Source organism: Ursus americanus, chromosome X (genome assembly GCF_024610735.1).
Source record: "Ursus americanus isolate L20-20 chromosome X, mUrsAme1.1.p, whole genome shotgun sequence".
Taxonomy (NCBI): domain Eukaryota; kingdom Metazoa; phylum Chordata; class Mammalia; order Carnivora; family Ursidae; genus Ursus; species Ursus americanus.
In genome coordinates this window covers 55,365,878-55,380,571 of record NC_142164.1, presented here as the reverse complement: position 1 = coordinate 55,380,571, position 14,694 = coordinate 55,365,878, and the positions used below count along the sequence as shown (strand labels likewise).

The window sequence follows — 14,694 nt, the reverse complement described above, 5'->3', positions numbered from 1 at the left end:
GTTTCTTAAGTTTGGGTGGCTGTGACAATTTCTTAAATTAAGACAAAAATGAAGTTTCCTGCATCAATTGACTCTTCCTTTCATGAACAATTTTTTCTGTACTCTGTGATATCCTTGGTAGTATTTTACCCACAGTAGAACTTCTTTCAATATTGAAGTCAATCCTCTCAAACCCTCCCAGTGCTATAACAACTAAGTTTATGTAATATTTTAAATATTTTGTTGTCATTTTAACAATCTTCACAGCATCATACCTAGGAGTGGGTATTGCAACTTTCTTTTTGGCTATACCACATTTTAAAATTTTTATTGTAATTCTGGTATAATTAACATTCAGTGTTATATTAGTTTTAGATGTACAATATAGTGATTTGACAATTCCATACATCACTCAATGCTCAACAAGGCAAGTGTACTCCTTAACCTTCATCACCTATTTCGCCCATCCCCCAACCCACCCCATAACTCACATCAGTTTGTTCTTTATAGTTAAGAGTCTGTGTCTTGCTTTGTCTTTCTCTCTTCCCCCCCCTTTGCTCTTTTGTTTACTAAATTCCACATATGAGTGAAATCCTATGGTACTTGTCATTCTCTGACTGACATGTTTCACTGAGCATTATACTCTCTAGCTCTATCATTGTTCTTGAAAATGGCAAGATTTCATTCTTTTTATAGCTGAATAATATTCCAGTGTGTGTGTGTGTGTGTGTGTGTGTGTGTGTGTGTGTGTAACTTCTTTACCAGTAGTGATGATTACTGGATTATAGGATATTTCTATTTTTAAATTTTTGAGTAACCGCCATACTGTTTGCCACAGGGAACCAGTTTGCGTTCCCACAAATGTGCAAGAGGGTTCCATTTTCTCCACATCCATGCCAACACCTATTGTTTCTTTTGATTTTGATTTTAGCCATTCTGACAGGTGTGAGCTGATATCTCATTGTAGTTTTGATTTGCATTTCCTTGATGATGAATAATGTTGAGCATCTTTTCTTGTATCTGTTGGCCATCTGTATGTCTTCTTTGGAAAAATGTCTGTTCGTGTCTTCTGCCCATTTTAAAATTGGATTATTCGTTTTCTGGGGTATTGAGTTGTATCAGTTCTTTATATATTTTGGATACTAACACTTTAGCACATAAGTCATTTGCAAATATTTTCTCCCATTCCACAGGTCTCCTTTTAGTTTTGTTGATTGTTTCCTTCACTGTGCAGAAGCTTTCTATTTTGATGTAGTTCCAAGAGTTTATTTTTGCTTGTATTTCCCTTGCCTCAGGAGAATACATAGAAAAATATTGTTATGGCCGATGTCAGAGATTTTGCTGCCTGTGCTCTCTTCTATGAGTCTTATGGTTTCAGATCTCACATTTAGGTCTTTAATCCATTTTGAGTTTATTTTTGTGGATGGTATAATAAAGTGGTCCAGTTTCAATAATTTTGCACGTAGCTGACCAGTTTTCCCAGAAGCATTGCTTAGAGATGGTCTTTTTCCCATTGCATATTCTTTCCTCCTTTGTTGAAGATTAATTGACCATATAGTTGCAGGTTTATATCTGGGTTTTATCTTCTGTTCCATTGATTTCTGTGTCTGTTTTTGTGCCACTAACATACTCTTTTGATTACCACACCTTTGTAATGTAACTTGAAATCCGAAATTGTCATACCTCGAGCTTTGCTTTTCTCTTTCAAAATTGCTTTGGCTATTCACAGTCTTTTGTGGTTCCATACAAATTTTGGGATTGTTTGTTCTAGTTCTGTGAAAAATGCTGGTAGTATTTCCATAGAGATTGCTTTAAATGTATATATTGCTTGGGTAGTATAGGTATTTTAACAATATTGTTCTTCCAATCCATGAGCATGGAATATCTTTTCATTTCTTTGTGTTATCTTCAATTTATTTCATCAATGTTACATAGTTTTCAGAGTACAAGTCTTTCACCTCTTTGGTTAGGTTTATTCCTAGGTTTCTTACTATTTGGTGCAATTGTAAATAGGACTTTTTTCTTTATTTCTTTTTCTGCTCCTTCATTATTACTGTATAAAAATGTAACAGATTTCTGCACATTGATTTTGTATCTTGAGACTTTACTAAATTCATTTATCAGTTCTAGTATTTTTTTGTGGAGTCTTTCATATTTTCTATATATAGTATAATGTCATCTGCAAATAGTGAAAGTTTTACTTCTTCATTGCTGATTTGGATGCCATTTATTTCTTTTTGTTTTCTGATTGCTGTGGCTAGGACTTCCTGTATTATGTTGAATAAAAGTGGTGAGAGTGGACATCTGTTTCTTGTTCCTGACCTTAGTGGGAAAGCTCTCGATTTTTCTTTATTGAGTATGATGTATTCTGTGGGTTTTTCTGTATGCTTTCATTATGTTGAGGAATGTTCCCTCTACACCTACTTTGTTCAGGGTTTTTATCATGAATGGATGTTGTAGTGTGTCAATGATTTTTCTGCCTCTATTGAAATTATCATTTGGTTTTTATCCTTTCTGTTATTGATGTAATATATCACATTGATTTTTTTGTGAATATTGAACTAATCTTGCATCCCAGGATTAAGTCCCACTTGATTATGTTGAATGATTTTTCTATGTATTGTTGGATTTGGTTAGTATGCTGGTAAATTCTGTTGAGGATTCTTTTGTCTATGTTCATTAGAGATATTGGCCTGTGGTTTTTTGTTGTTTTTTTTTTGTTTTTTTTTTTTTGTAGTGTCTTTATCTGGTTTTGGTATCAGGGTGATACTGGCTTCCTAGGATGAATTGGGAAGTTTTCCTTCTACGTTTTGGAATAGTTTGAGAAGAATAGGTATGAACTCTTTTTGAAATGTTTGGTAAAATTTGTCTGTAAAACCATATTCTTCTGGATTTTTGTTTGTTGGGAGTTTTGTTTTTTACAATCATTACTGATTCAATTTCCTTTCTGGTAATTTGTCTGTTCATGTTTTCTATTTCTTCCTACTTCAGTTTTGGTAGCTTACATTTTTCTAAGAATTTATCCATTTCTTCTGGGTTGTCTAATTTGTTGACATATAGTTTTTCATAACATTCTCTTTCAATTATTTGTATTTCTGTGGTGTTGGTTGTTATTTCTACTCTTTCATTGGTGATTTTGTTTGAGGCCTTTCTTTTTTTTCTTTCTTTTTTTGATGAGCCTTTCTAGAGATTTATAAATTTTGTTGATGTTTTCAAAGAACCAGGTCTGGTTTGATTGATGTGTTCTGTTTTTCTTTTAGTTTCTATATCTTTTTTTTTCCTGTTCTAATCTTTATTATTTCCTTCCTTCTGCTGGTTTAGGTTTTGTTTGTTGTTCTTTTATTCTAGCTCCTGTAGTTGTAAGGTTAGGTAATTTTTTGAGATTTTTCTTGGTTCTTGAGTAAGCCTGTATTGCTATAAATTTGCCTCTTAGAACTGCTTTTGCTGCATCCCAAAGGGTTTGGACAGGTGTTTTCATTTTCATTTCTCTCCATATAATTTTTTATTTCTTCTTTGATTTCTTGGTTGACCTGTTCATTGTTCAGTAGCATGTTATTTAACCTGCTTTTATTTGCAGTCTTTCCAGATATTTTCTTATGGTTGATTTCTTGTTTCATAGCATTGTGGTCAGAAAAGATTCATGGTACAACTTTGATCTTCTTCTATTTTTTGAGGCTTATTTTGTGGCCTAATATGTGATCTATTCTGGAGAATATTCTGTGTGACTTGAAAAGAATGTGTATTCTGCTGTTTTAGGATGGAATGTTCTGAATATATCTGTTAAATCCATCTTATTCAGTGTGTCAACCAAAGCCACTGTTTCCTTGTTGATTTTCTGTTTCAATGATCTTTTTTTTTATAGAGAGGATTTTTTTTAAAGATTTTATTTATTTATCTGACAGAGATAGAGACAGCCAGCGAGAGAGGGAACACAAGCAGGGGGAGTGGGAGAGGAAGAAGCAGTCTCATAGCGGAGGAGCCTGATGTGGGGCTCGATCCCATAACGCCGGGATCACGCCCTGAGCCGAAGGCAGATGCTTAACCGCTGTGCCACCCAGGCGCCCCTCAATGATCTTTTGATCAATGTAAGTGGGGTATTAAAGTCCCCTAGTATTATTGTATTATTATCAGTTAGTTCCTTTATGTTTATTATTGACTGTTTTATATATTTTGGTGCTCCCATATTGGCTGCATAAATATTTAGAATTATTATTATCTTCCTGTTGGATTGCCCCATGTATTATTATATAGTGTACTTCATTGTCTCTTTTTACAGACTTTGTTTTAAAGTCTCTTTTGCCCAGCATAAGTATTACTACTCCAGTTTTCTTTTGACATCCATTTGCATGATAAATCTTTCTCCATCCCCTCACTTTCAATCTGCAGGTGACTTTAGGTCTGAAATGAGCCCCTTGTAGGGTGTGTATATATATATATATATATATATATAATCATGTTCAGTTAGCCAATATATAGTACATCATTAGTTTTTGATGTATTGTTCAGTGATTCATTAGTTGCATATAAAACCCAGTGCTCATCACAACACATGCCCTCCTTAATACCCATCACCTGGTTACCCCGTCTCCCCAACCCCTCCCCTCTGTAACCCTCAGTCTGTTTCCTGGAGTCCAGGGTTTCTCATGGTTTGTCTCCGTCTTTGATTTTTTTTTTTATCTACTCTGTTACCCTATCTCTTTTTATTGGAGCATTTAGCCCAATTTCATTCGAAGTAATTAATGATAGATATGTATTCATTGCCATTTTGTTACTTGTTTTTGGTTATTTTTGTAGTTTTTCTGTGATCCTTTCTTCTCTCTTTCATGGTTTGCTGGTTTTCTTTAGTGATATACTTGAATTCCTAACTCTTTATTTTTGCATATTTATTAGCTTTTTTTAAAATTTGTGGTTACCATTCAGTTTCTATAACATCTTTGACATATAGCTATATAAGCTGATGATTGCTTAATTTCGAAACCATTCTTTACTTCTCTCCCCTCATTTCTGATATTTGATATCATGTTTTACATTCTTTTATTTTGTGCTTCCCTTGACTGATTTTTGCATGAATACTTGATTTATTTGCTTTTGTGCTTTCTAATTTTCTTATGGTTTTTGTTTTCCACTCCAGAGTTACCCTTAACATTTCTTGTAAGGCTGGCTTAGTGATCACAAATTCTTTTAACTTTTGTTCATCTGGGAAACTCTTTATAGGAGTAGATTTCATCTAAAGAAACCACTTTATTTCCTCATCCATAAGAAACTCCTCATCTGTCAGTGTTTTATCATGAGATCACAGCCATTCAGTGATGTCTTCAGGCTCCGCTTCTAATTTTACTTAGTTGTCTTGCTATTTCTACCACATATGCAGATACTTCCTCCACTGAAGTCTTTGAATCTGTCAAAGTCATTCAGGAGCAATGGAATCAATTTCTTCCTAACTCCTATTAATGTCACTATTTTGACTTTCTTTCTTAAATCATTAATATTTTTAATGACATCTCAAATGGTGAATCCTTTCCAGAAGATTTTCAATTTACTTTTCCAATTAACTTTACCTGGGCTACCAGGTGCATTGTCAATAAGCAGTCAGATTTTGAAAAGAATCTATTTTTTTTCTGAGCAGTAGTTCTCAATGGTGGGCTTAAAATATTCATCATGCCATGTTATAAACAAATGTTCTGTCATACAGGCTTTTTTGTTCTATTTATAGAGCATGAGCAGACTAGATTTACTATAATTCTTAAGGGTCTTAGGATTTTTGGAATGATAAATGAGCATTGGCTTCAACTTAAAATCACTGTCTGCATTAGCCCCTAACAAGAGAGTCAGTGTGTCCTTTGAAGCTTTGAAGGCAGACATTGACTTCTCCTCTCTAGCTCTGAAAGTCCTAGATGGCATCTTCTTCCAATAGCAGGCTGTTTCATTTACATTGAAAATCTATTGTTTAGTGTGCCTACCTTCATTGATTATCTTAGCTAGATCTGGATAACTTCCTGCAGCTTCTACATCACCACTTGCTACTTCACTTTCACTTTTATGTTATGGAGAATGCTTCTTTCCTTAAATCTCATGAACCAACCTCTGTTAGCTTCAAACGTTTTTTTTTTCCTGAAGTTTCCTCACTTCTCTCAGCCCTCATAGAGTTGAAGAATTCAGGTCTTGCTCTGGATTAGGGTTTGACTTAACGGAATTTGTGACTGGTTTGATCTTCTATTGGACTACTAAAACTTTCTCCATATCAGCAATAAGGCTGTTGTTATCTTTTTTGTGTTCACTGGAGTAGTACTTTTAATTTCCTTCAAGTACTTTCCCTTTGCACTTACAACTTGGCTGTTTGGTGCAAGAGGCCTCTATTTCAAACTATCCCAGGTTTTGGCATGCCTTCCTCACTAAGCATAATTGTTTCTAGCTTTTAAAATAGAGACATGCAACTCTTCTTTTCACTTGAATACTTAGAGGCCATTGTAGGGTTATTAATTGGCCTTACATAAATATTGTTGTGTCTCAAGGAATAGGGAGGCTGGAAGTGAGGTCAGGTCTTTTTTTAGTAGATTTCTTCACTATGTAGTAAATCACAGATTATTCCCTGACCGTTAAACCAGGAAGCTAGAGTAACTCCTTCCAAAAAGGAGGTTGCATGAGGCCGTTATTGCAACCCTGTGGTTATTTCTGATAGGATTTGATGAGGCCCTGGACAAAAGCATGAAGAAAGGGAGTGTGTGTATACATGTTCATGCAAAGAAAAAACATGTATAGGGGAGACAAGTATCTAATCCCTTGAAGTGGTACATTTAAATACCAATACCCAATTAATATTCTTATGGTTCCTGTATATTTAAATCATCAGCTCTCAGAAAGGACTATACATAGTTTCCAGGGCTCTGAGATAAATGAAAAATAAGGATCTCCTTTCCTGTCTCTTAAATCTATACCCAATCCTGTCCAGAATACAAAGTAATACGGAGTCTTCCCTTGGTGGATTATACTCTAATAAGGAAATGAGATAGGTATACTAATAAGGCAGTACCAGAATTAGCATGTGCTAATTGTAGGCAAGTAGTTGTTGTCACATTATAAAATTACATACCTCAGTATTCACATGGCTGAACTGTATTCCTCTCATGTCCTTTATATAACTACTACCATGAGTGGTATAAGATTACCAGAAGCAATATGTAAAGAATGAAAAGTATTTGATAGTAATTTTATATCCCTCTTATGTTACATTGACTAAATGGTATTGCTACCCATATTTATAGTATGTTAGATAAGTGCTGCCTCATTTCTTTTCCCAAACTCCCACTTTAATTTCAGAATGACAGAAAGATGCCTACCAGATTCAGAAAACAAAGTGAACATCTTGAGCATGCTATTGATCGTGTTCTTGTCATGATATCGGAAAGAAGAAGGGCCCGTTCTCTACATGGCACTAATGAACAACCACCTGTTAACGTTCATACAGCTGTTCTTGAACTGATTAATGCGGTCAAGATGATACTAAACATTCTGGAAAGGTAATTCCTAATACGTGATCTGTAAAACCTTTAGATATGTCTCTCCTTCTTTCTCCTTCTTCAGAAAACTTATGTATGGATTGGATTTTATTTCCACAGTACCTTTCAAATACAATTATAGATTTTTATTGATGCTCTGAATATCTCCCTATGGTAAAAAACATATTTATATAACTCCCTTTAAATAAACCAATATTTGATCATCTGGCTTTTTATAGAGGTAAATCACTTCACAGAATTAGTATTTGTTATACAAAGGACTCACTTTGGGCTTCCTTTAGAGATCAAATTCTGCTGCTGCATTAGAAACACTTGTTTCTTTACCGTCCTTTAGGAATACACAAAAGTTACACCAAAGTTCTAAAATACCACATCCGGACTATTTACAACAACAAAACAGTGATTTTTTTTCTTTATGTATTAATTATATTAGGGATTTTTCATAAACAAGAGTCAGTAATACTTTTAAAACTCTCTGTTACTAAGAGAAGTCTTTAGAAATCAAAGGCTAATGATCTCCAATCTTCTTTTGATAATAACCTTTAGGTAACATATTAATATTTCAATTTCTTAAAAAAATTAAATTTCTTAATTGCTATTTTGATCAAAGACTATAGTCACCTCTATATTTTACACACAAATGAAACATTATATGGATATTTATTCCTAGGCCTTTGCTTCTGCTATCAGAAAGTATTATATCTCAAGATAGGTTAAATAGTGAGAGCGAAACATGCTTTTATGATCAATGAGAGAAGTATAAGAGGGAGAAGTCATAATACTTTTCTCTTCCCTCTTTGGTACTTGTGCTCTTATTGAATTTTTATCGTCTCTTTACATTTCAGTTGATACTTGATTGATAAGCCCATTTTGTTCACCTGAAGAAGAGATGAAGTAACTAACCTGCTTTTTCAAAGAAATTTCAAACTGAATGTTAGACAAAGTATAAGAAATTGATAGGTCCTGCTACTCCCTCTCTGCTGAGCCCTTTACAGTTACCTATCTGGCAACAAGCTGAAACAAAGAAAATAATTGAGATACTTGGAATTAAGTTAAGGAAAATAAGGAAATGAATAATGGGCATACAAGAAAGATAGTCACAGGACTGAGTAGTGGCAACAGAAGACCCCCAAAATGAATATGAATCTGCTTCACTGATAGTTAATAATTCACAGTATTAGATTTTCTTATTTATTAAAATAGTTTCATAACAAAATTCACATCATGGTTGCAGTATTAACAAGCATGCTTTACCAAATTTTCATTACATCAAAAATTTGAGGGCTTCTTTGTTCTGGTCAGTGGAACCAGATGGGATTAAGGGTATTTATATTGTTCTTGCAATATTTTGTAATAAGTAGTCCTTAATATTTTATAGTAAGCAGTTAGACTTCTCTTTCAGAAATGATATAATCTATACAAAATGACATCACATAACAGCTTTTGAAAATGGCAAATTTATGGTTCATCTTAGCACCTTCTTTTCTAACTGCTTGAATATTTTAAACTTTAGTTGAAAACATTACAGATTCTCATAGTCCTTGCTTAAGAACTAGTGACAACGGGATAAGATGTATTCATACTAAATAAACTTATTGAATATTCTAAATATGATCTTTGAACATATAAAATGTTATGAATAAAACACATCAAAAACACAATAATATACCTTGCAATGGACATGGTTGCTATAAAACACCTTGGTACTTTTAAATTTCTTAGCTTTAGTCACTTCTGATTTTCCAAAGGTCTCCTAGTAAAGACTATATATTTTGAAAATTGTGTCAGAGACTCATCTGGCTCATTTCTTATCATGTTGTAACATGGGTTTTAAGAAAGTTTGGGGCTCAAAAAAACCCAATTTGGGGGGCTTAGCCTAATTGGATTTAATAATTAAATTTCTATAGAATAATTATAATATAGAATAATTAAATTTCTCTTATAAGATATCTGGTTAGAGTGCTAATTGGAGAAATTGCTCCTTTTCTCTCTGAAATTAAATAATTGTGTTGCCAAGAAAATTAATTCTATATTTTATCCCAAAATTGGCTTCATCTTTGTGTTTCTAAAACAAAATATGGGGAAGATGTTGTTAAAATGTAAATTTTCCATCATTAGTTTTAATATTGAATTTTTCTCAAATTATTATTCAAGCTATTTGACTTGGCTTAATCAAATATATTTTTCAGGCATAAAACCTATCTTTGTTTTATTAAAAAGAAGAATATAAGTCTAGTGAGTCATCTTGGTAATAGAGATAATAAGTATTTTTGAGGATTAATGTTAATTCAGGAGTTGTTTGTCATCATGTCAAAAAGGGGAAAAGGTGGTTGTATGACTTCTTCCCAAGAAGTTTCCTCTTCATTTTTTTTTGTTTTCCTAAAAGATTTAGACTTTTTAGTTAGTTATTTGAACTTTTTCAACTGAACTACGTACAAAGATTGATTTTACAAACACTATACACTTAGGTAAATATGTTAGAGCATTATTAAAGTGTCACTTTACTGGTAATAGAAGTAACATTTTCAGATTTACTGTGGACATTGTGGGTTTTAAAAAGCTCCTAATTATGATCACAAATGGAAATCTTAGAGTCTGTTGACAAGGGCTTCTCTGATTATATTATATTTCCATTAGTCATTACAATTTTAATTTGCTTACTGATTTGAGGTAAATTTTATGACAAAATTCATTGAGAAGACCAATATAGTAACTCGAGACCACTTATCCAAGCATAACTACCCACTACTCTACTTGTAAGGAAACATAAATTGAGCATGTTTTATGTTGAAAATTAAGGAATAGGGTAGGATAAGTTAATAGGCTCTACATTGGCCAAATATTTTCTTGCTTATTTGTTCATTTTTTAGTCTAGAAATGGATAAGAATGGAAAAAATTCCTGAGGAATTTTGCTCATATGTGCTTTAGAAATAGACTTCCAGAAAATAACACTTTTGTATAAGCACCAGAGATTATAATCTCCTAGGAATTGGAGGAAGGGGGTCTTATAAATTACTTTTTATTGCTAATTCTTGAAACTAAAACTTCATTTTTCATGTGAGAATAAATGTGTTTTCAGCACTGCAATCCTTGTTAATTTGTTTTGCAAAATATTCTGAAAATTGTTCTCCATTTTTGGAATAAAATAGATGAAGTGGGCAATCATTTTAACAATGCTCTGTAGGTTTTATCACCTCATTCAAATTACTACTTGTGATTATAGGTCTCCAAAACCACAGAAGCCTGAAAGCTATACTAGATAAAAATAATAGAGCCCAAACTTTTCAACTGGCTGTAGTGTTCTAAGTAAAATACATCTTTTTTAATTTGTGGCAAATAAAATTAGTTACCAGAAAATGCCAATCTTTATTTTTCAAGGAATGGATAATCTATTTGTGGATTACATACTTAATTGACATTTATACATTCTTTTCCTTTTTTGTTCTTTTCATGTAATCATTTCTACAGTAAGCTAACCAAGGAAAAAGAAATTAAAAAATTAAAAAGATACCTGCTCTGCCTTCGACCTTTTTATAGTAACTTGAAAACAGGGATTGTAAATTGTGCATCTACAATCCTACCAGTTAACTGAGACTGTAGATGTATTACACTGATCAGCTTCCATATACGTTTTCTGTTATTTTTTATATAACTTCATGATGTCTAGAATTTAGCTGACCCTTGGCAGATTTTCAAAGTGATCTAAAGCTCTATATATTGTGGATTATAATTTTCAATTTCCTAAGGTATAAAGCTGTGACATTCAATGAAACTGAAATTGATTGAATCTCTTATCATCCTTCCCTGGCAGGTCTCCATTTGACTCTATGTCAGAATTTTCCAGTTTGAAAAGCCACCTCATTAAATATATCACATTACTGAATAACTTCTCTGAACAGGTAAGACATGATTTTGTTGTGATATTCTCCATACATTCTCATTTATTTATTTATCAAATCCTGTAAATTTATTTTCAGTAACATCTATATAGCCAGTCTCTTTACCATTTCCAATGCCAACACTGAAATTCAGGTCCATGTTTTGTTATATACAGATAGAATATTTGTATAGCTATGCAATTGATTTGTTGACTCAAATCTGTTTTCTACTCAATTAGAATTTATCACTATTGCTGCATTATTCTAAACTATTAAACTGAATAGAAACCTTCAAATTCTCACTATTATCCAGTAAACATAGTCTAAAATTGTTAAACTATGATTCACAACCTTACTTAGCCCATAATCATCTATTACCCTTCTGTTTTGTGTGACGTCTATATTACCCTTAAGATGTTTTACTCATTCATCTTTACACGTTTCATGTACAATTCCACCTCTATTTTTTTTATCATACTATTTTCTCTACCTAGAATTTACTACCATACTTCTCCCTTTACCCTTTAAGTAATACATTTCTTTTTTTTAATGTATAAATTATTTATTAAGTATCTTCAACATGACAGGAGCAAAGCATACAATTTTCTCTAATCCTGTCGGTAGGTTTTTTTTTTTAATTCCACAATATTTAAAACTAGTGTTTTATTATTTTCAGGTCTACAGTATAGTGATTCAACAGTTCTATGCATAAATAATACATTATTTTTTTTGTGAGTTGATAAGTTTATTTTTTTTCTTGGTTGCAGTTTTTTTTTCTTTTTTTAAAGTTTTTATTTAAATTCCAGTTAGTTAACATACAGTGTAATATTAGTTTCAGGTGTACAATATAGTGAGTCAACATTTCCATACAAAACCTGGTGCTCATCACAGCATGTGCACTCCTTAATCCCCACCAACTATTTTACCTACCTCCCACCCACCTGCCCTCTGGTAACCATCAGTTTGTTCTCTATAGTTAAGTTTGTTTGTTGGTTTGTTTCCCTCTCTCTTTTAGTTTCCCCTTTGCTCTTTTGTTTGGTTTCTTAAATTCCACATATGAGTGAAATCATATGGTATTTGTCTTTCTCTGACTGACTTATTTTGCTTAGCATAATACTCTGTAGCTCCATCCATGTCATTGTAAATGGCAAGATTTCATTCTTTTTTTCTGAGTAATGATATTCCATTATGTGTGTGTGTGTGTGTGTGTGTCTACATTTATCTTCTTTATCCCTACACTTCTTTTAAAAATTCGTTAGTTCATTCATTTATTTGTTTATACTTCTATTCACTAATTTTTCCATTCATCACTCAAACCAGGTGACTCCTTTTGTAGCTACAATTTTCTAGAATTTAGTATATGATATTTTGTAAGCTTGCTTTAACTCCATAATCATTTGAGAGTTGGCTATATACAGATATGTATACTAGGCTTCATAGAGAAGACACTAATGAATAAGACAGAATTCTTTTCCTCAAAATTTAGTAGAATAATAAGATATTTAAACAAATAATGTGTAATTTAAAAAATATATATATCATGCCTTAACAGCTACATTTTAAGTCGTTTGGAGTCAGGGATTATCCTACATGATTTTATATTAAGATTGTTTAATATAACTTATGTCAAAACATTTTTTATGTACATAGTGAGTATCTAATAAATATTTCATATTGATTCAACACACCAAGAAATCCTGAAACAGGATTCATTATCACAGAAATTTTTCCATATGAATTGTATTTGTTTTATCAGAAATTAGGTCACAGACTAGAACATTCAATAATAGTAACAAATACTTATATAGTAATTACTATTTGTCAGGTACTGTTCTAAATGCTAGATATAATAACTCTTTTAAAATTCAAGTCATTTCAAGTATGTTGACTAGCTGAATACTAGGAAGAATAGAGGTCACTGAGGTTCAACTATTTTCTGCATTAATCTACAGATGGGGCTTTTGATTCAAGGGGCCTCTTCTCAAATCCCTATTATTTCTTGTTTTACTATGGCAGAAATTATTATGGAAAATATGTCTTATGGAGAGCATCAAAATTAGACTAGTGTTTTTGGCAAAGTCTCTCCAGATTCTTAGTAGACCAAACATCCCACTGAGAAAAATTAGAAAATATGAACAAAATAAAATAAATTCTCCAGTTTTAAATATCAAAGAGATTAAGGCAAAATGGACACATAAATAAAAGTCTACAGAAATTTTGAAAGAAAAGAGATGGAAAAATATGGCATACAAACAGATTTAAAAAAAAAAGCCCAACACCTGGCCTAGCTTTATATATATATATATATATATATATATATATATATATATATATATATATATATATATATATCACTAATACTATACTGTATACATAAAATTCCCTGAGAGTAAATCTTAAATGTTCTCAAAAAAAGAAAGATAACTATGTGAAGTGGTAGATGCATTAATTGAATTGATTACTGGAATCCTTTTACAATATATGCATATATCAAATAATGAGGTGTTTGCTTTGTATATTACAGTTTTAGTTGTCACTTGTACCTTAGTAAAGCTGGGGAGAAGATATAAGAAATCACAATGAGAATATGAAAATATTTTGAACTAACTAATAATGAAAATAGGTATAGCTAACTTGTGATATGCAGTTTAACTTGTATTTAGGTTAGGTGTCATAGCTTTTGATATATTTAGTAGAGAGGAAGAAAGGTTGAAAATCAATGATGTAAGCATTAATTTGAAGAAGCTATAAAAGAACAGCAAATTAAATACAAAATAAATATAGGGGCGCCTGGGTGGCTCAGTTGGTTAAGTGTCCAGCTCTTGATTTTTGGTTCAGGTCATGATCTCAGGGTTGTGAGATTGAGCCCTTCATCAGGCTCTGTGCTGGGTATGGAGCCTGCTTGAGATTCTCTCTCTTCCTCTCCCATTATCTCTGCCCCTCCCCCTCCTCTAAAAAAATTAAAAATATAACATAAGTATGCAAAGAAAAGCATAATTAAAATAAATGCACAATTATCATACGGTTTCACTCATATGTGGAACATGAGGAATAGTTCAGAGGACAATATGGGTGGGGGGGAAACTGAATGGGAAGAAATCAGAGAGGGAGACAAACCATATGAAACTCTTGACTCTGGGAAACAAACTGAGGGTTGCAGAAAGGGAGGTGGGTGGGGGCATGAGGTAACTGGGTAATGGGCATTAAAGAGGGCACAAGATATGATGAGCACTGGGTGTTATACTGAACTAATGAATCATTGAACATTATATCAAAAACTAATGATGTATAATACCTTGGCTAATTAAATTTAAATAAA

At 32.5% G+C, this 14,694-nt stretch overlaps 1 protein-coding gene across 1 annotated transcript in view; it reads left to right on the top strand.

Annotated features, from left to right (window-relative positions):
• The window catches only part of LOC148106914 (uncharacterized), a 244,756-nt gene that overhangs the window by 98,599 nt on the left and 131,463 nt on the right, over positions 1-14,694 (top strand). The window contains exons 4-5 of the mRNA XM_087860072.1: positions 7,297-7,496; positions 11,309-11,396. Of these exons, the coding sequence (XP_087716198.1) occupies positions 7,297-7,496; positions 11,309-11,396 (288 nt within the window). The remainder of the gene's footprint in view (positions 1-7,296; positions 7,497-11,308; positions 11,397-14,694) is intronic.